The sequence below is a fragment of the Phanerochaete carnosa genome (assembly GCF_000300595.1).
Source record: "Phanerochaete carnosa HHB-10118-sp unplaced genomic scaffold PHACAscaffold_10, whole genome shotgun sequence".
Lineage (NCBI taxonomy): Eukaryota > Fungi > Basidiomycota > Agaricomycetes > Polyporales > Phanerochaetaceae > Phanerochaete > Phanerochaete carnosa.
In genome coordinates, this window is record NW_006767637.1 from 1,408,575 (window position 1) to 1,427,814 (window position 19,240).

Genomic DNA, 19,240 nt, shown 5'->3' on the forward strand with positions numbered 1-19,240 from the left:
AACAGCCGCTCCGGTCAACCCAGATACAAATCTCATCCCGCCACCATGGCTAGCACAGGGAGCAGCACGCCATCGCTGACTCCTTCTCGTTCACCCACTCCGGAACCACCAATTCAGCCTAATCACTTCTATGGCAATGAGAATGCGCATCCACCACTATCACCGAGCTCGGACGGCCGCGCATGGCTGGATCCGGCAGACGACCCCTTGGCGCAGCGGGGCATACCAGTCTTTACACCAACAATAGAAGAGTTCCTCGATTTTGAGGGGTACATGAACAAGGTCGAGTGTTGGGGTATGCGAAGTGGAATCGTAAAGGTCATCCCGCCTAAGGAGTGGTGAGTGTGGCCCTCCGAAGCCTAGGGCTGTACAGTATTGACCGAGCCTTGGGTTTGCGGCGTACTAGGAGAGACGCACTTCCGGCTCTCAACCCACAGCTGGCAAATGTAAAGCTCAAGAATCCTATCGAGCAGCAGATGATGGGACGCGCAGGGCTTTTTCGTCAGCAGAACATTGAGAAACGCAAGATCATGAGCGTCCGAGAGTGGGCTGAGCTCTGCTCCAGAGAGGAGCTGCGTGCTCCAGGCGTTGATGACATCGGTCTGCATGCACGCGCAACGAACGGGACGGCGAAGGCGAAGTCTAGGAGAGGAGGAAGAAAGACAAGAGATCCGGAGACTGCCGAGCCAGAGATGACGCCAAGTGTGATGGTGAAGGAGGAAGACGAGGACCACGTTGATGTCAGTATCCGCCCTGCCGTACAAGATGAGACTTTCGCGAAACAGCTCACTCCCCCCCGCTCCTCCGAGAGCGCGACCCCTGTCTCAGCCTCTGACGACGCTGAACCAGATGGCACACACGAGAAGGATCTTCCAACACGAGAGTCGGCGGTATCGTCCTCTGGATCTCACCACTCGACAGCTCCCCAGCCGCCATCCGGGGACGTCGCCAGTGCGGTAGCCAAGGAAGAGGAAGAAGAAGAGGTAGAGGAGAAGCCGAGGACCAGAGGAAGACGTAACCCTCAGACGAAGGAGGGACGCGAAGCGGCGATGGCTGAGCGCGTCGCTAAAGACGAAGTATTCCTCGAGAGCTTCGACCCTCATTCAGACTGGCTGCCACCGAATACCACTTCCTTCGACTACACTCCCGAATTTTGCAGAGAGCTGGAAAGAAGGTACTGGCGCAACTGCGGTCTCAGTCGACCTGCTTGGTACGGTGCAGATATGCAAGGTATTTACTCCTTTGCTGGCTCGAGATTCTGTCACTCAGCTTCATGCAAATCAAGGATCTTTGTTCACGGACGAGACGACGTCTTGGAACGTCGCTCACTTGCCTTCAGCTCTGTCGAGGCTGCTTCCTTCCTCCAACAAGGGCTTGCCCGGTGTCAACACACCATACCTCTACTTTGGCATGTGGCGAGCAACATTCGCGTGGCACGTAGAGGATATGGACCTCTTCAGTATCAATTACATTCACTTCGGCGCTCCGAAGTTTTGGTATGCTGTCCCACAAGCTCGGGCGGCGCAGTTAGAGACGTCAATGAAAGGTGCGCTCGCCTAGGAACTTCCTGAGGCGTCTGACTGACCATGTTGTCGTTCAGGGTACTTTCCGAAGGACACTTCCCATTGTCCCCAATTTCTCCGACACAAGTCGTACCTAGCATCTCCGAACATTCTGTCAAAGCACTCCTGTCGTCCGAACTGGCTAGTCCAACACGCGGGAGAATTTGTTATTACCTATCCGAGAGGATACCATGCAGGCTTCAATCTTGGCTTCAACTGCGCGGAAAGTGTCAACTTCGCGCTCGAGAGCTGGCTCGAGCTTGGGCGGAACGCCGAGGTCTGCCAATGCGTTGATTTCAGGTATGTCCGTCACGGCCTTTTGTGCTGACGGAGGCTGATGTCTGATTGTAGTGTCCGTATTGACGTTGACCAACTGCTTCGGGACCGCGAGGCTGAGCGACTCGAAGCACAGCAAGAAGAAGTGAGAGTGGCGAAAGCGAAGTCGCCGCGCAAGCGGAAAGCTGAGGACGCGCAAAACTCGCCGAAGTCTAAGAAGCCTCGCACGCAGGTAGCCAAGGACAACGACCAACCTCCTCTCCCGCAGGCGGTGCCTGCAAAGCCAGTTGCTCCGAAGGTTACGCTCAAGCTTGGCCCGCAGCCGAAAGAGCCGGATGTCTTCCCGTGTTGTCTCTGCGTTTCTACCGACCGGGTGGGCCTTCTACGCGTGCAAAATCCGCCCCTCGGTCGTAAACAAGGTGAAAGCGGCGAGGCATCCGGTGCGGGTGGCGTTTGGTACGCACATGAAGAGTGCGCGAGCGTTGTCCCTGAGACTTGGGTAGACGAAATTGAAGTCGAAGATCCGTTGCCCAGCGGCATGAAGCGCAGAGAACGCGTCGTGCTCGGGGTCGATGGCATTGTGAGGGATCGGTGGAACTTGGTGAGCGATGATTCTTCAGGAATAACTACTAAGAGACTCATCTGGCTGGACAGAAATGTAATGCGTGCACTAAGCCGCGCAATAAGGCACATGGAGCTCCAATCCAGTGTACCAAGGGCAAATGCCCCAAGGCGTTTCACGTTTCTTGCGCCCGGGACGGTGCGGGTCAGAGTATCATCTACCGTGTCGTCCGAGCCATCGAGAAGGAGGTTGTTCTTCTCGATTCCCAGGTCGTTCCCCCGGCACAATTCAACGACCCAGGCACTGTGCAAATGGATGTGGATCAGTGCGGAGTCTACACACCTCACGTCTTGAAGCTCATCAGGAAGGTTGAGGTGGAGCTACTGTGTCCCCAGCACAACCCGGTACGCCACCGTCGTGGTCGGGCGCACGAACCAGTGGTTAACTCCCAGTTTGACAGGCTATTGCCGAGGCTAAGAAAGCCGCCAAGCAAGATAGGATTCGTAACGAGCTGATGACTCTACCGCCGGGCGCGCGCATCAAGCTCAGGGTGAGCGCAGGCGTCTTTGAGGTAACGCTGTGCCGTGTCGTCGAGGAGTCTAGCTCCGTCGAGGTGCTTTGGGATCGTGGTCTGAAGCGCGAGTTCAAGTGGGGAAGCGTCGTCTTCGGCAACACTGAGTTGGTTGTTGGCCAAAAGCCCACCGAAGCCGCTCCTGAACCTGAACGTGAGCCACTCATATTCTCGCCCATTGCGTCCGCCCAATATTTTGTAGGTATTCCAGCTACGCCTTCTACATCGCAGGCCACCGCTAGCTCCCACCCCCTAGCATTAGGGTCAACGCCTTCCTTCTCTGTGCGCCCTTCTGCGACAACATACACTCAGGCTTATGGCCATGCGACCCCTTACGGCGCACCGCTACCTCCCCAGCACGTGCAGCCATATCAAGCGTACCAGGGCTCATATTACGCGCCCTATGCGCCCTCAAGCTACCGGTCAGGACCCCCTCCACCCTCACAGTATAGCTCGTGGACGAATTACCAGTACAACCAGTCTGGACACCGGTATTCGATGGGTCCCGTATGTGCTACGTCTAGCCATTGCGCCTCGTCGGAGTCCACATACTCGACACCATCGCAGTCAAGTTCGACGGTAGCTACTCCTGGACCCCAGGATATTCCGTCCGTACCGACTTCTCAGCCTTCCGCGAGCGATTTCCAGCCGTCTCACGGTGCAGGAGAGCGACCAGCGTATACGACAATGACTTATCAGGGGTACTCAGGATGTGGGGATGCTCCTACCTTGAACCAACTCCCTTCGTCACATCTGCGCGGTACGCCGTTGCCCCGAGATACTTCATCCGCTACATCAACAGGTGGACGGCTGGCGCAAACTTCTGGCTCTAGTCGGTCAGCGCCGACATGCACTCAGGTCTCCCCAACGTATAGCAGAACGTCGACGCCGAACATCATACAGTCCGTCCCGCCTGCTGTACCGGTGTATCAGCCACCAAATCCTATAATGTCGACTACCCCTTCCCTTCGATGGCAGCAGCCCTATACTGGGCCAAAGTCTAGCTCTCAGTCCAACTACGCCTCTAGTTCGACGGCGTCGCATGGGCCCTCGCCGCAACCTCAACCTGTACATTCATGAACCTTTCCGTTGCGACGGTTTCGAACTCACTATCTTATCTTATTATATTTCGCTAAGACTCTGGGTGCTTGCCCTGTTTGCATGTATTCTACGTTGGTACGAAATAAACGCTATGCAGGCGAATTGATCGAGGCCGCCAAGTTGTATTCAGCGCTTCTCACTTTCCTGACCGTTCAGGCCTCCAGGTTACATCGTACTGAACGACCGCTAGTCCCATGGCCATTGCTCTTCGACGACGGTCTCTCATTCGAATAGCGCTTTTTCTGGGTGTCATAGCTATCATTCGTCTATTCATCGGCTCTTCTTCGTCGTCCGCTTCGGTCACCTCCCTCTATGGCTACGACCCGCAGCAGATCCAAAAGCAGGGTGTGCTAGACCTCGTCACTCGGGGCGAGAAGCTTTTAGATGCCCGGAAACACAAATTCTTGCAAGTTCGCATGGGGAGGGATGAAAGGCCAGACTTGTTCAGCGACACGATTAACGACGGTATACTGGACTACTGGGAACGGTTCCAGAAGCCCTTGTATGTGTCATGTTCTAATTTTCCTGCCATGTAGTTGAAATCTGGACAGCATTACAGGGCGTGACACTTCGTATATGGATGCCCAGTCTGTCCTGACCGCCATCGAGGAACTCCTGGCGTTGAATGGCTGGGTAGCTTCAAAATGCGCGACGCTCACTCGCCCATTCGGCCAGAACAAAGATGACGATGCGTACGACGATCTCGCAAATCAGGGACACCTGTATTACATTGGGATGGTTATCCACTCTGCCGACCACTTCCTCACAGATCAGCTCGCCGTCATCGTCCAGCTTGCTCGCCGCCTCGGCACCTCGAATCTCTTTGTTTCCATGCTCGACTACGACTCTTCGGACTCGACAGAAACTCTCACTGACCTGTGTGAGGCGGTCTTAATACTTCTGGGTGTGCCATACCGGATACGCAGAGTGCCGGGCATGACGGAGGACCCTGCAGCTGCATACTACCCCTTGGAAGAAGCACACACCCGCAACTTTGCGCTCGAACCTCTACATGAGCTGTGGGAGAAGCGCAAGATACGGTTTAACCGTGTCATCTGGCTGAAGGGTTTTACTTGTCCAAATGACATTCTGGAAACGATTAAGATTAGCATGGTCAACGATGCGGCTATGGTGTGCGGGATGGACTGGGCAGAACACAACGGGTTCTTTATCTTTTCTGATAGGTATGCCTGGAAAACTCATCGAGTTGATATCGTACTAACAGAATCACAGATGGCGAACCCGAGATATCAACGGAGACCAGTTTCGCCAGTCAAAATCCTCGTCCCTTTCGTCGTCATCACTCAACACCGTACCTCCGCGAGATGCTGTGGGTGCACAGCGATACGCCAAACATCTGCCATTCCAAGCGTTCTGCTGCGAATCTGGTACACATGTTATTGACCCAGCTCAGTCATACTACGCTGGCATATCATATCGTGCTGGCACAAACTACCACAATGCGACGCTACCGAATGATCCGCCAGCTCGGAGGCCCGACGATGAATGCCTTGACAGCACCCAGGCATACTTTTGCCGTGACTTATGGGTATGGAGAGCTAAGGAGGGCATGAAGGACGTCGACGACATTGACGTGTCCGAGCCGCCGCGAAAGGAGAAGCGTTCCCTTCAAGACTTAGCTGCACGAGACCCTCAGAACAAGGATCCCGACGCTAACGTCGGCTCTGATTACGACGCTTCGGACTTGCCTACGTCTGATCCTCCGCCGCCCACGTCTGAGCAGCGCTTGACAGCGCCAAATTCAGTGTTCTTACCTGCGAGGATCATGGTCAACCCGCGTTGCGTCACTACGTACGCAGGCGTTTCACACACCCGGCTCGCTCTGGACCTCTTCGGCCCGCCAGACAGGGAGGATCGTGACGATGAGCAGAGGGAAGAAGATATATTGCGAGATTGGGAGGGTGCCCCGGATACGTTTGTTTGCCAGGAGCAGCAGTGAGTGGTCTTACTTGTTGATCGGAGTGGCCGGTGCTAACTTTATCCATAGAACGACTGGCGGAAGGCGAGCAGCGAAAAATCAACGTCGCCTTGGATTCTCCATCCATAAAGAATTAGAGGCTTCTCTCGGACAGTCATGAAAAGACTTCTCGTTGTCATGCTATGCCTGTTGTATTTAATACCAGGGATAATCGGTACTACTTACTCTGGAACTGAGTCGATAGTAATCTAGTAATCACTGGTTGTCAGCAGCTCCTGCCTTGCAAAGGCGTACTGAAGCTCTGATCACGTGATGGACGAAATTCAAGCGTTCATCTGTCCGTGGTTTTGACTCACTTCCTTGTCCTCATTGTCTAACACGTCTGGTTGTGCTTTTCCTCTTTCGCAGACTCAAAAATGCGCGTACCCCATTTAAAGACTCTAGCTGACCTCAGCCCCAAGCAAATTGACCGAGTTCTCACCCACGCTCGGTACCTCAAGCAGGTGTCAATGCCATGGCTCTTACCACAGCAGCATAACTCGAACAATAAGCTGCGCATGCCATCTCAATCGCTCTTCAGCAAATCTATCGCGTTGCTGTTCTCAAAACGCAGTACTCGTACCCGTGTTGCGGCGGAAACGGCCGCGACGTTACTTGGAGGGCGTGCACTGTTCCTCGGACGAGAGGACATCCAGCTCGGCGTGAACGAAAGCACGCGTGACTCTGCGCGAGTCATTGGAGGCATGTGCCAGGGTATTTTTGCTCGTGTTGGTGCACACGAAGAGATTGAGGCGGGTCTATTCTCTCAATCCTTTTAAGCTCTTGTGACGTTTACATTCTCGCAGGAATTGGCGAATTATTCGCCTGTCCCTGTGCTAAACGCTCTATCATCACTGTGGCACCCAACACAAGTCTTGGCGGACCTTCTAACGTTGCAAGAGAACGCACACTTATTCGACCCAAGCGTAGAGCCACTTGTGTCAGACCCACATCAGTTCGCCAGTGCCAAGCAGTTTTACCCGCTACCCAAGCTACGCCCGCTCACTGTTGCCTACGTCGGTGACTCTGCGAACGTCCTTCATGATATGCTCGTATCCTTTCCTCGGCTCGGTCACAAACTTCGCGTTGCGTCTCCGGAAGATGAGAAATACCGGGCACCGAAGGCAGTTTGGGACCGTGTTGTCGAGCTGGGGTGCGATAAGGATATCTGGTGGGGTAAGGACCCCAAGGAGGCTGTCAATGGCGCAGATCTTGTTGTGACTGACACTTGGTTAGTCAATTGTCACTCATCTCATAGTCAATCAGCCATCTAAACACGACTGTAGGATATCCATGGGTCAGGAAGCTGAAAAAGCCGAACGTCTGAAGGCATTTGAAGGATATCAGGTCACCGAAGCTCTTTGTCGTGAAGGTGGTGCAAATCCTGAATGGAGATTCATGCACTGCCTGCCCCGCAAGCAGGACGAGGTGGACGACGAGGTACCGTGGATTGTGGTTGCGTTTGAGTGGGCGTTAACTCATGAGATCTCCGCCAGGTCTTCTACGGTCCACGTTCACTCGTGTTCCCAGTGTCAGATAATCGAAAGTGGACTATTATGGCACTGTTTGAGTACGTATCTTGCTCTCTTTCGAAGTACGATCTCCGCTTACTGGTCTTCTGTGATCTTCCAGTACGCTCTTTGGAAAGTGGGAATTCCAGTCGTAAAGGCATTCGGCTTCATTGGCCATGGGATCTTCGGAATCGTTCTGGCTATCGCTGTCCTCTAGAGTAGATCTTCGTAATGTACGGCGAGTCTTTCCATAGTTGTGAGGGTCATGAGTGTGTCAAGGAACGTTTGCGGGGAAAGACACACGTGGCGTGACGTCACGTATGGGGGCGTCCAGTTGGAAACTCGACTAGTATTTTATCCCAAACGCCGCTGCGCCCACAGACATCTCTTCCCCTTGCTCTTTCTCCCTCTGCAGACCGCGCGCGCCACCACGAACGACGACCATGTCAGACGGAGAGGTCAAGCGAGATGTCAGAAGCCCCTTGCTCTTTGAATGTGCTTGGGAAGTCGCGAACAAAGTCGGGGGTATCTACACCGTCATCAAGACCAAGGTCCCAGTTACCGTCTCCGAGTTTGGCGATAGATACTGCCTCATAGGTCCGCTGAGCTACAAGACGGCGCCGATGGAGGTCGAAGCGCAAGAGCCCCACGATCCCCACCTTGCTGGTACTTTGGACGCGATGCGTAGCGCTGGAGTAAAGTGTCTCTATGGTCGATGGCTAGTTGAAGGAGCTCCTCGGGTCCTTCTCTTCGATACCGGCAGCCAGTACTCACGACTCGATGAGTGGAAAGGCGATCTGTGGAACCTCGCAGGCATTCCGACGCCACCCAACGATCATGAAACCAATGAGACGATCATATTTGGATACATAGTAGCGTGGTTCCTGGGCGAGGTGCGCATATTGTCGTTTATTGAGGCCGTCATTCATCGCTCACATCTGTGCAGTACGTCTCGCGCCAGCTGTCGACTGCCGTCATCGCTCACTTCCACGAATGGCAGGCGGGTCTCGCGATTCCTCTGTTACGCAAGCGTCACGTCGACGTCACGACGGTCTTTACGACCCACGCTACATTACTTGGCCGCTACCTCTGCGCGGGCAGCGTTGACTTCTATAACAACTTGCAGTACTTTGACGTTGATCATGAAGCCGGGAAGCGCGGCATCTACCATCGATACTGCATCGAGAGATCTTCGGCTCACTGCGCCGACGTTTTCACGACAGTCTCCCATATCACCGCGTACGAATCCGAGCACTTGCTCAAGCGGAAGCCGGATGGTGTCTTACCGAATGGCCTCAATGTTGTGAAGTTCCAAGCGATGCACGAGTTCCAAAACCTGCACTCGGCAGCGAAGGAGAAGATTAACGAATTCGTTCGCGGGCACTTCTATGGTCATTTCGACCTTGATCTAGAAAACACGCTATACGCACGTATTTCCGGATCGCATACGCTCTGGTGCTCGCTGACAGATATCATAGATGTTCATCGCGGGACGTTATGAGTATAGGAACAAAGGCGTAGATATGTTTATTGAGGGTCTCGCACGTGAGTCTCGTTCATGTAAACGCTGTTTTTCTCTTGCCGACCTCCATACACAGGGCTCAACTATCGACTAAAGAAGGCTGGCTCGAAGACCACAGTTGTGGCATTCATTATCATGCCGGCTCCGACACATTCATACACCGTCGATGCACTCAAGGGGCAGGCTGTTACCAAGCAGCTGCGCGACACTGTCACCGAGATCCAGAATAAGATTGGTAAACGGTTATTTGACCATGCTATGCGTTCTAATGGGTACGTAGGGTAGCTGAATAACTTCGCGCGTGAATCTGACTTAAATTTCAGGGAGCATGCTACCTTGCCGACACCTGACGACCTGCTATCGGATGAGGACAAGGTCTTACTCAAGCGTCGCATTTTTGCTCTCAAACGCAATGCGCTTCCTCCTATCACTACCCACAACATGGCTGATGACCACAACGACCCTGTCCTGAACCAGATCCGCCGCGTACAGCTCTTCAACTCAGAATCAGACCGTACAAAGGTCGTCTTCCACCCTGACTTCCTGAACTCCAACAATCCTATCCTCGGTATGGACTACGAGGAGTTCGTTCGCGGTTGCCACCTCGGCGTCTTCCCCTCGTATTATGAACCATGGGGTTACACTCCTGCGGAGTGTACGGTGGTATGCCACACGCCTGTTGATATCCAGCTGAATCGGCTCACCTGTGAATAGATGGGTATCCCTTCGATCACGACCAACCTATCCGGCTTTGGCTGCTTCATGCAAGACATCATCGAACGTCCTCAGGACGAGGGCTGCTACATTATTGATAGGCGCAGCCAATCTGTCGAAGACTCTGTTAACCAACTCACAGATCACATGTTCTCCTTCGCCACCAAGACGCGCCGACAGCGTATCAACCAGCGCAACCGCGTCGAACGTCTTAGCCCACTCCTCGATTGGAAGAACCTCGGTATTGAATATTCGAAAGCTCGACAGCTCGCCTTGCGTCGTGCGTATCCGGACGCATTCTACGGCGGCGAGGAGGACGAACAGTTCGAGTTTAGTGGTCCGGAGCGTATGATGCCGCACTCCGTGCCTGCTAGCCCTAGGTTTAGAACCTCGGGCTTTGCGACACCCGGCGACATTGGTACTATCACGGAAGAGGTACGTCCATTCAATCATCCGGCGTTTCTCAAGTACCCATGTAGTGCTGTAGATGCAAGGGCTGTCAACCAGCGACTACCGCGGCTACCCATGGCCCGCCGGCGCGGAAGATGAGGAGGAAGGCTATCCTTTGTGAGTACGCATGACCTCAGCATAGATACGTGCACTGATTTCACACGTACAGCCCACTGGTAATGAAGGTACGCTCGCGTGCCAGCTCAATCATGTCTGGCGCGAGTACGCCTGGCGGCGGCAAGTCCAACAGTCTCAGTGAGGGTGACCTGCGCAAGGCGGATGCTGCACTCAGCCATGTTCACGACTATCAGGCGAATGGTGTGAATGGCAAACATTGATTGATACTCATGTATCACTCCAACAGTGAAGAAATTTGTGGCTTCAGCAGTGTATAATGCTAATATTTTTGCCTCCGCACTCGAAAAAAGTGAGCACTGCGCTTTACCGAAACTTGCTGGGGTGGTTTTGTGTTGTGACCGAGTCAGGGATACTGTACTTTTACGACCGTAGCGGATGGCCTTGTGACTGTGACACAGGCGCACCGAACTGGATGAGCAGATGGGTCCATGGTGACCTGTGACATCTGCCGGCTAATGGATGACCGAGTGCGGCTACAGTATTTGTTGCGGGAGAATTCGCGCAGGCGGGGATTTCACGAGTAATCAAGGATAAATTCCAAAGATATTACTACATGTTCTTATTGACACAAGCTATAGGCTCTGGCATCGAGATCGCTGTAGGGGATACTTGGGTTGTACTCACCTGTAGGTTGGTAGATAGTACTAGCAAGTGGGGGTTGCAAGTAGTAAAAGTATTTTATGTGCCCTAGCAGGCACTGGGATTCTTATATACATGCAGTACTGTTTCAGGTATTTAAAACTATGAAATGTGGACTCCGAGCATCTAAGAGCACTGGTATATGGCAGTGCAGAATATGTGTGTTTCAACACTCCTCCTAACCAAGTGCAGCATAATTGTGCTCATTGGTTGATTGCACTAATGAGCTGCGAAGTGAAGTCTGAGCATAGGTCGGAACTTCTGGATTTTAACCCAATCCAGATTCTTTGTAAAGATATCTGCCAGATTATCTATACCTGGTACAAATAGTACCTCAATGTGACCTTGCTCAATTGTTGTAGGTGTAGCTCCACTTTGTATTTTTTCCATATTTTCTATGATTTTCCCTGAGTTTATATGATGCCTTTGCTGTCATCAGCACCCAAACCCTTGCGTTAGCACCAGTTTACTCCCACACCCTCGCAGTGCATCAGCGCATCAATGCGGTCAGCATGCTAACACAACACTGCCATCAGAGAAGCGATCACACAGCCTCCTGGCAGTCTCCATCAGAAGTTCAATTGACATCAGACATCTGGCTTACATTGGCTTGATGACAGTCACCGATGCTGACTCCCTCCCATCGGAAGTCCGATCGGCATCAGACTTCTGACTCTTGTCAGCCCAGATACATCAGATACTATGACTCACTGGCTCTTGTTTTTGCATTGTCGTCCCACTACCTCAGCAAACCTGTAGCTTACATAACATCTGGTCTGTCCACAGCTCCAACAGTACATATAGTAGGACTCTGCTGCTACCTAGCCCCATCTCAACCTCTTGGTCAATCAGGCTAGGCAAGCTCTTTAGTTACATGTATTCATTTACCATACTAACTCAAATATTACTTGGTCAATTGGACTAGTTGAATAAGCTAGACTGAAGTTGTGAGACCGCTGTCCACACCACCTCATTGCCATCTTCCATGATCCCTGCTCTCTTGTGAAGTGTTGAGTCTTTACTCCATGACATCAATGACATCACAGATATAGTGATAGTGAATGTCAATATGCTTGGTGCACTTCTCACTGACTGCATTTTCTAAGACAAACAGTGCACTTTGGTTGTTGCTGCAGATAGGTACGGCATTATATTTGTAGCTGAGTTTGTAGAACATGTTGCATATCTATATAACCTCATGGCTGCAATTGCTGAGAGCCATATATTCGGCATCTTTGGTAGAACCAGCAACTGACTTCTGCGCATACGAGCTCAGATGAAAGCCCCTCCTGCAAACTTAAGGAGGTAGCCAGTTTGTGAGCAGCACTTTGGATCAGTGCCCCGATTTGCATTGATATAAGCCACCAGGCCAAGCCCAGAAGCACCATCGTACTTGAGCATGTATTTGTGAGGGCCCTGAAGATAGCGGCAAATATATAATGCACGGTTCAGGTGGTCTTCACTGGAGTTTGTGCTGTGTTGCACAAGCTTGATGACTGCGAATGCAATGTCCAGTCTAGTTTCAAGCATGATGTAAAAGAGCAAGCCAATAACCACTTGATAGCAGCTATGGCAAGCAGTGTTGACTGCTTCTTCATGGGGTTCTAGTATGTAACCCTTAGAAAGTGGAGTTTTAGCTGGTTTGGCATTTGTCTGACCACATTGTTCAAGTACCTTGTTTAAGTAGGCTGTTTGATCAATAACAATCTTACTGCTGACTTGTTGTATGCGCATGCACAGAAACTCCTTGACGTCATCTAGATCATGACATTTTTAGTGTTTGTTGTGGAGTGAGACTTGACATTTCACAAAGGAGCTGGGATTGTGGATGATGGAAACGAGATGGTGTGGACGATGGTTTCACAACTTCAGTATAGCTTGTGCAGCTAGCCCGATTGACCAAGTAATATTGTGTTAGTAGGGTAAAGAATATAAGTAACTAATTGAGCTTACCTAGCCTGATTGACCAAGAGGTCGAGATGGAGGCTAGATAGTGACAGAGTTTGACTATATATACTGTTGGAACTGTGCACAGACCAGACATTATGTAAGCTACAGGTTGCTGAAGTAGTGAGGTGACAGCACAGAAACCAGGGCCAGTGAGTCGTCATGATATCTAATGTGTTTGGGCTGACAGAGGTCAGAGATCTGATGCCGATCAGACCTTGATGGAAAGAAGTCAGCATTGGTGACATGTTGTTAGACCAATGTAAATTGAACGTCTGATGCCAATTGGACTCTGATGGAAACTGCCAGGAGGCTGTGTAACAGCTTCCATGATAGCAGTGTTGTGTTGACACACTCAGTGCGCTGATGCACTGTGAGGGCATGGAAATAAACTGGTGCTAATACAAGGGTTTTGAGCACTGATGATGGTAGAGACATTGTAAAACTCCAGGGAAAATTGTAGAAAATACAAGAAAAATTACAAAGCAGGGCTACGCCTATAACATGTTTCATAAAGAGCTCTTTCACTTGAAAGGTCTTAGCTTTATTTGATCTGGTAAATATAGCGTTATCAACATATATAATGACTATGATTCAGTCATCTCCATTGTATTTAATGTAGACACCAGCATCAGTCTTTAGACATGTGAAGCTGAGCTCAGCTATGGACTTGCTTAGGGCATGCCACTAAGATAAACCTGCTTGCTTCAACTTGTAGAGAGCTTTGCAAACACGAAGCATTTGGTGCTCTTTTCTCTTAGCAGAAAAGCTATCAGATTGATCCATATAGATCTTCTCATTCAAGTCACCATAAAGGTAGGTGTTGTGCACATCAAGTCCAATGAGGTAAAAGTCCTCGAGTGCAGCAAGTGTGAGTATAAACCTTACAGTCTCAAAACATATGACTAGAGAGAATATTTTGTCATAGTTGATTTCCTTGACTTGAAAGTATCCTTGTGCTACTAAGTGTGCTCTCTTACGACCACCTTGTTTAACATCAAAAACCCATCAGTTCTTGACTGTTTGTTTGCTTTTGGGGCAATCAACGAGCTCAAAGACACTGCGCTTTCTAAGTGTATCAAGCTCAGTGTTGCAGGTGTCATTTCATTCATTTTGCTCTGCTTTGGATAAGTGAGCAATATCACGATATGTCCATTCTTTAACATTGGACTTTGGTGCATATGGGTCAACTGCTTGTGCAAGCATATAGTTAAAGAAATCAACTCCTCCCTCCTGGCATAGACATGCTAGCAGATTATCAGAGAGCACAATTAAATTGCCAGGCTGAGGACTCAGGTATATATGAATTATCCAGCTTATTCCCAGATGACACTGGACTAGCAGGCCATATGTTAAGAGTAGGCAATGGCTGCTGCAAGTGAGGTGAAGCTTGGAAGCTACCCAGCTAGAGATCAACATCTCATTTTCATTGTTGGACATTTTTAACATTGCGCTGTATATCTATAGGAGTTCATAAATCTCTGTAGACATTTTCTGGTTGTATGACTGATTTCTTCACATGCATGCTTTGTCATGGCTCAGATGGACCAGCAGACAGGGTTTCTCAATGCTGTGGAGGCACATCAGAGCTTCACACTTTGGGTGCAGGGGTAGGACCATTGTTCTTTCCATTTGGTGTCTTTTTAGAAAGAGGATTCAGACATGGCACAGGCCATTTTGGTGGCATGCTATCATCATTGTCATCAAACCCATGACCAATAGAATGGTCATTATAACTGGGATTTAGAGGTGTAGGCCTTATTTTGCCTTTGGTATCAGAACACTTAGGGAAATAATCTTCATTGAATGTAGTGTTCAAAGATTGGAAGATGACATTATTGGGTGAACATATAAATCTCCAGCCCAAGTCATCACTACTGAGATAGGTCATTATCTTGGATTTTGGCTACAGCTTGTTGCTGCAAGTGTCAGCTGGAATATGTACCCATGCGCCACAATTGGGCATGTGGAAGTGATCAACATGTAGTTTGTTTCCAGCCAGTGTCCTAAATGGCATAGTCCATTTGAGACATTGTTGTAGAGTGTAGTTATAAATGTGAACAATGTGTTTCACCACAAACTCCCACTAAGACTGAAGAATGCAAGCTTGAAAGTGCAGACTCTCTGCCTTGTTCATGAGCATTTAATTGAATCATTTAGTGTGGCCATTTTGCTGTGGCATATGTGGTGCACTAGTTAGGTTTTTAATCCTATTGTCCTCTAGCATATCAATAAATGCTTGAGACTTGTATTCTCTCCTTGCATCTGACATCCAAGTTTTTACTTTGGAGTTACAATTTCTGAATGCAATGATGAAACGTTCTGTTAGAAGTGGCATTTTGGGAGTCAGTTCACTTTTAGACTCAAATCTGCTCCTTGCTCTACAGCCTGCTATATTTTAGCTATTAACTTGAAACTTGGATTACACATACTTCTAGCTTTTTTCTACATGTCAAAAATCATTTGATCATATATGGATCAGTTTTGGCTCTTTGGCACTGTGTTTTATGCTTGAGCTTAAGACTTGCACAAATTTCACATATAGGCCACTTTTAAAAGGCACAAAATTTGTATGATCTTTATACTATCAGATAGAGCATGTTGAGAGGGTCCTGAGTATGTAAAAATATATGCCAAATTAATTGTTTAAAGGGGTGAACCAAAAGAAACAAAGCATGAGAAAACGCCAGATAGGCGCCCAATAAGCGCCACAGCATGATCTGTTATAATGGGCATGGTGGCATGGGATATCTTTGCCTTTTTCATCTCTGACTCCAGTCTAGTAATATGATACCAATTGACTCATTAGAGCGCAGCTTCACTGACTCATCCACAGTCTCTTTGAGTAGTAGACTAGTTATTAGGTCAGGTTGAGCAGTAGTATAAATACCCTGCACATGTATAGTAGCACCCTAACTTTTAGCTCCTTTGTAAATCCACGTTTCTTTATTCTGCTCTAACCTCATTTGCAGATAAACTAATCAGACAAGCTTCAGGCTTGCTAAGAAACCTCTGCCATAACATTAGCTGAAAGCTTCTCAACAAAGGCAGACTTAAAACAGGTCTACACCACAAAGAATAGTTGAGACGACTACTTCACGAGCAACCAGTGCAAACAACTGCACTGTAGCAGCACACAAATATAATCTCAGACCTGACAATAGCCTTGACTACCACCAATACGACGCAGGACATTGGAGAAGTTGTTTTGTACAACTTTGCCCCTACCGATATGTTGCAAACACAGTGCCTACACGAGTGCCACAAGGACTCGTATTTTGTGAGCCAGTACAAGTAGATTTTCTTCAAGAAAGAGACAGGCTTAACAAAGAACAAGCCCAAGAAGCAGTCCAACAACCACTAGTCACCAGTGTACTACCATTTAGAACACATACACCACACCCATATGGCCAATCTCGCCAAGACAGCTGAGCACCTAGCAGAGCAGAAACTTCTACCTCTATTGAAGTAGACGACGAAACACCTGAAGTACAACTGCAAGGATCATTCCAAGTACCAGAAATCAGACTTGAACCATTCGACATTCTCCTGCCAGATTTTGACATACTAATCTCATCTGAACAACAGGAAGAAATATATGAAGTTATCAAACAACTTCAGATCACCTCCACAATGATGAACATAAATACCCTCATGTGAGAAATGATTGGAATGCTTTAAAAAGCAAATGAACATACCTCTACCCCAAAGCCTTAGAAATTCAATGGCACACAATATATTCAGGACTTCCTGAAAGATTGCGACATCTACTTTAAAGGCAAAGACATGACCAAAAATGCAAAGAAAATTCTCTTTGTACTCAACAACACCAAAAAGAAGTCACATAACTGATATCACACCAAATTCGACAAATATGAAGCCAGCACGACACGGCCTACATGGGCCAAATTCAAGGAAGATTTTGCCAAAGCCTTCCAAAAAGTGGATAGCAAAGTTGACACCATTATAGAACTCAACAGAATAATGCAACCAGACTTCAACTTTGTCAACAACTACAACATCAAATTTAATTGACTTGTCAAAAAAGCCAAATATGGCAATCCAAGTACAGATATCCACCTCCAACGCACCTATACAGGAGAACTCAAAGCTGATCTTACTAAAACTCTCATCAAGTGAGAGAAAAAATCTACCACACTCCAAGGATGGCAAGAAGAAGCACTCAAGTTGGACAATGCAGAGATAAAATGGAACAAGCTCAGACAAGGAAGACAAAGAGAAAGAGTCAATAGAACTACATCTCATTCTGGAGGAAATGGAGAAGGAGGAGGAAGAACTCAGAAACGCAATCCTAATGCCATGAATGTCAATGCCATCTCTTGAGACAAAACCCACTGCAAAGGACAATGCTTCGATTACAATTTCTGAATGTAAGGAAGAAATGTTCTGTTGGAAGTAGCACTTTGGGAGTCAGTTCACTTTTTAATGCAAACCTGCTCCTCACTCTACAGCTTGCTATGCTTAAGCTATTGACCTAAATCTTGGGTCAAATATACTTCTAATATAGATCTACATGTGAAAGTTTGTTTGATCACATATGAATCAGTTTTGGCTCTTACGAGAGAAATTTGAAATTTTTTTGGTCACAGAAAATATGCAAAAACAGCTTGAAAAAATAAGTATGGAAAGGTCATATTTTTTCTCTCGATATCCGGCAGCCGAGTTGATTGTCTGCTAGGCCATTTACTAAAGTGCCTGGAGACAGCGGCACTCAGACAATATTCGGCTCGGCTGCTGGATTGCCGAGTTGCTGGACTGCCGGATACCAAGCGGAAAATATGACATTTTCTTACTTATTTTTTCAAGCTGTTTTTGCATATTTTTTGTGATAAAAAAGTTTCAAATTTCTCTCGTGTCTTCAGCACTGTGTTTTGTGCTTGAGCTCAGGACTTGAACAAATTTCACAAATAGACCACTTTCAAAAGACACAACATCTAGATAATATTTATACCACCAGATAGAGCAAGTTGAGAGGGTCCAGAATATGTAAGAACATATGCCAAATTAATTGTTTAAAGGAGTGAACCAAAGAGAACAAAGTGCGAGAAAACGCCAGATTAAGCGCCCTATAAGCGCCACTGCACATTCTGCCCTCTTCATCACTTCTACTCTTTCTCACATATTTTTGTCCATTCATACCATGTAGCATAGGATCTGCTATATACATACTAACTGTGTACTTAATATGAGAATGGTTTGAGATCATGGTTTAGTGATAAAATGCTGACTACTAGGTTTAAAGCTTAGTGCACAGTGCTGCACAATGCATTGTGAACTCGGTAGAGGCTATAATCACTTGATATCCCGTAAATCTATTGTTCATACTATCTAGCACTATGGAAAATATATGTGGAATTATTCAAACTTATTTGGAATTGTTGAAAATGTTCTATGCATTCATTGCTCTTACTCCTCTCTACAGATCAATACTTGTCCATAATTTACACAGATATTCTAGGAGTCTCCTTTACTATACCTTGCAAGTATTAGGCTACTGTATTGTGCATATTTAAACATATAAGCCCATAATCAAGCATATAGTCATGATCTTGTGCATAAAATTTAACTCTTCAAGCTACCACACTTAATGGCTGTTCTACTCCATTCTGCTATCTCAGAACACCCATATATATCTTATAAATATATATAGTTATAATATCTGCCACAATATCACTTTATCTTAGCCTTCAAAACTAAAATTCATTGAGATAAAAAAAATCCTCCAGCTAGAATTAAACTCTCAACTTCTACCCAACAAGACAACTGCTTTCTGAAAATGCGCAATCTGCCACCTTAGACCCAACTGAAAGAAGGAGTAAGTACACCTCATACACTTCTTTCACCTTAACCACCATCATCTCTGCTTACAACATACTTCACAAGTGTAACTTCTCCAAGTTTTCATAAAGATTTGACTTGCCCCTGATCTTTTACCTTGCTTACTACCTTTTGATGGCTTCTACTGGCACTTTCTTAGACAAAATCACCTTAGAAACCTTTGAAACAAACCTTGAGCTGAACTTCTGGAATGAAATGGTTAGAGGCACTATTTGTAAAAGTCCTACCTTATTCAAGCAGAGCATTACAGGAAGTTTTCACTGTTTCAGAAAGGTCAGAAGGTCTGGCTTGAGATGACACACTTCCAAGATGGTTATTCCTTCAAGAAACTTGCATCCAAATGTTAGGGACCATTTAGAATCAAGGAAGTTTTAGGGCCTTTGGTATACAAGCTCGATTTTCAAAAGCAG

At 48.0% G+C, this 19,240-nt stretch overlaps 3 protein-coding genes across 3 annotated transcripts; all 3 read left to right on the plus strand.

The window, feature by feature from the left end:
• Positions 1 to 45: 45 nt before the first annotated feature.
• On the plus strand, positions 46 to 4,051 carry PHACADRAFT_200074 (uncharacterized protein; the record flags this gene model as incomplete). Its single annotated transcript, XM_007400343.1, has 7 exons — positions 46 to 338; positions 407 to 1,230; positions 1,286 to 1,546; positions 1,601 to 1,862; positions 1,914 to 2,439; positions 2,493 to 2,804; positions 2,861 to 4,051. The coding sequence occupies 7 exons, from the start codon at positions 46 to 48 to the stop codon at positions 4,049 to 4,051; spliced, it is 3,669 nt and encodes a 1,222-aa protein (XP_007400405.1).
• A 166-nt stretch (positions 4,052 to 4,217) lies between these two features.
• PHACADRAFT_213119 (glycosyltransferase family 69 protein) lies at positions 4,218 to 6,322 on the plus strand. The gene is made up of 4 exons (XM_007400344.1): positions 4,218 to 4,574; positions 4,624 to 5,256; positions 5,306 to 6,028; positions 6,081 to 6,322. Exons 1-4 carry the CDS (start codon positions 4,267 to 4,269, stop codon positions 6,169 to 6,171), a joined length of 1,755 nt encoding a protein of 584 aa, XP_007400406.1. The 5' UTR covers positions 4,218 to 4,266; the 3' UTR covers positions 6,172 to 6,322.
• An 88-nt stretch (positions 6,323 to 6,410) lies between these two features.
• PHACADRAFT_187812 (glycosyltransferase family 3 protein) lies at positions 6,411 to 10,781 on the plus strand. The gene is made up of 12 exons (XM_007400345.1): positions 6,411 to 6,802; positions 6,857 to 7,281; positions 7,337 to 7,490; positions 7,547 to 7,620; positions 7,977 to 8,454; positions 8,508 to 9,016; positions 9,069 to 9,106; positions 9,160 to 9,355; positions 9,407 to 9,746; positions 9,798 to 10,232; positions 10,285 to 10,364; positions 10,417 to 10,781. The coding sequence occupies exons 1-12, from the start codon at positions 6,428 to 6,430 to the stop codon at positions 10,583 to 10,585; spliced, it is 3,273 nt and encodes a 1,090-aa protein (XP_007400407.1). The 5' UTR covers positions 6,411 to 6,427; the 3' UTR covers positions 10,586 to 10,781.
• Positions 10,782 to 19,240: the final 8,459 nt, after the last annotated feature.

Bases quoted from the DNA above. Each gene is read 5' to 3' on its own strand.
- PHACADRAFT_213119 (XM_007400344.1), top strand. From the start codon at position 4,267: ATGGCCATTGCTCTTCGACGACGGTCTCTCATTCGAATAGCGCTTTTT. The intron at 4,575-4,623 runs GTATGTGTCATG...AAATCTGGACAG, and splicing joins GAACGGTTCCAGAAGCCCTT to CATTACAGGGCGTGACACTT. The intron at 6,029-6,080 runs GTGAGTGGTCTT...CTTTATCCATAG, and splicing joins TTTGTTTGCCAGGAGCAGCA to AACGACTGGCGGAAGGCGAG.
- PHACADRAFT_187812 (XM_007400345.1), top strand. From the start codon at position 6,428: ATGCGCGTACCCCATTTAAAGACTCTAGCTGACCTCAGCCCCAAGCAA. The intron at 9,107-9,159 runs GTGAGTCTCGTT...CTCCATACACAG, and splicing joins GTTTATTGAGGGTCTCGCAC to GGCTCAACTATCGACTAAAG. The intron at 10,233-10,284 runs GTACGTCCATTC...GTAGTGCTGTAG, and splicing joins TTGGTACTATCACGGAAGAG to ATGCAAGGGCTGTCAACCAG.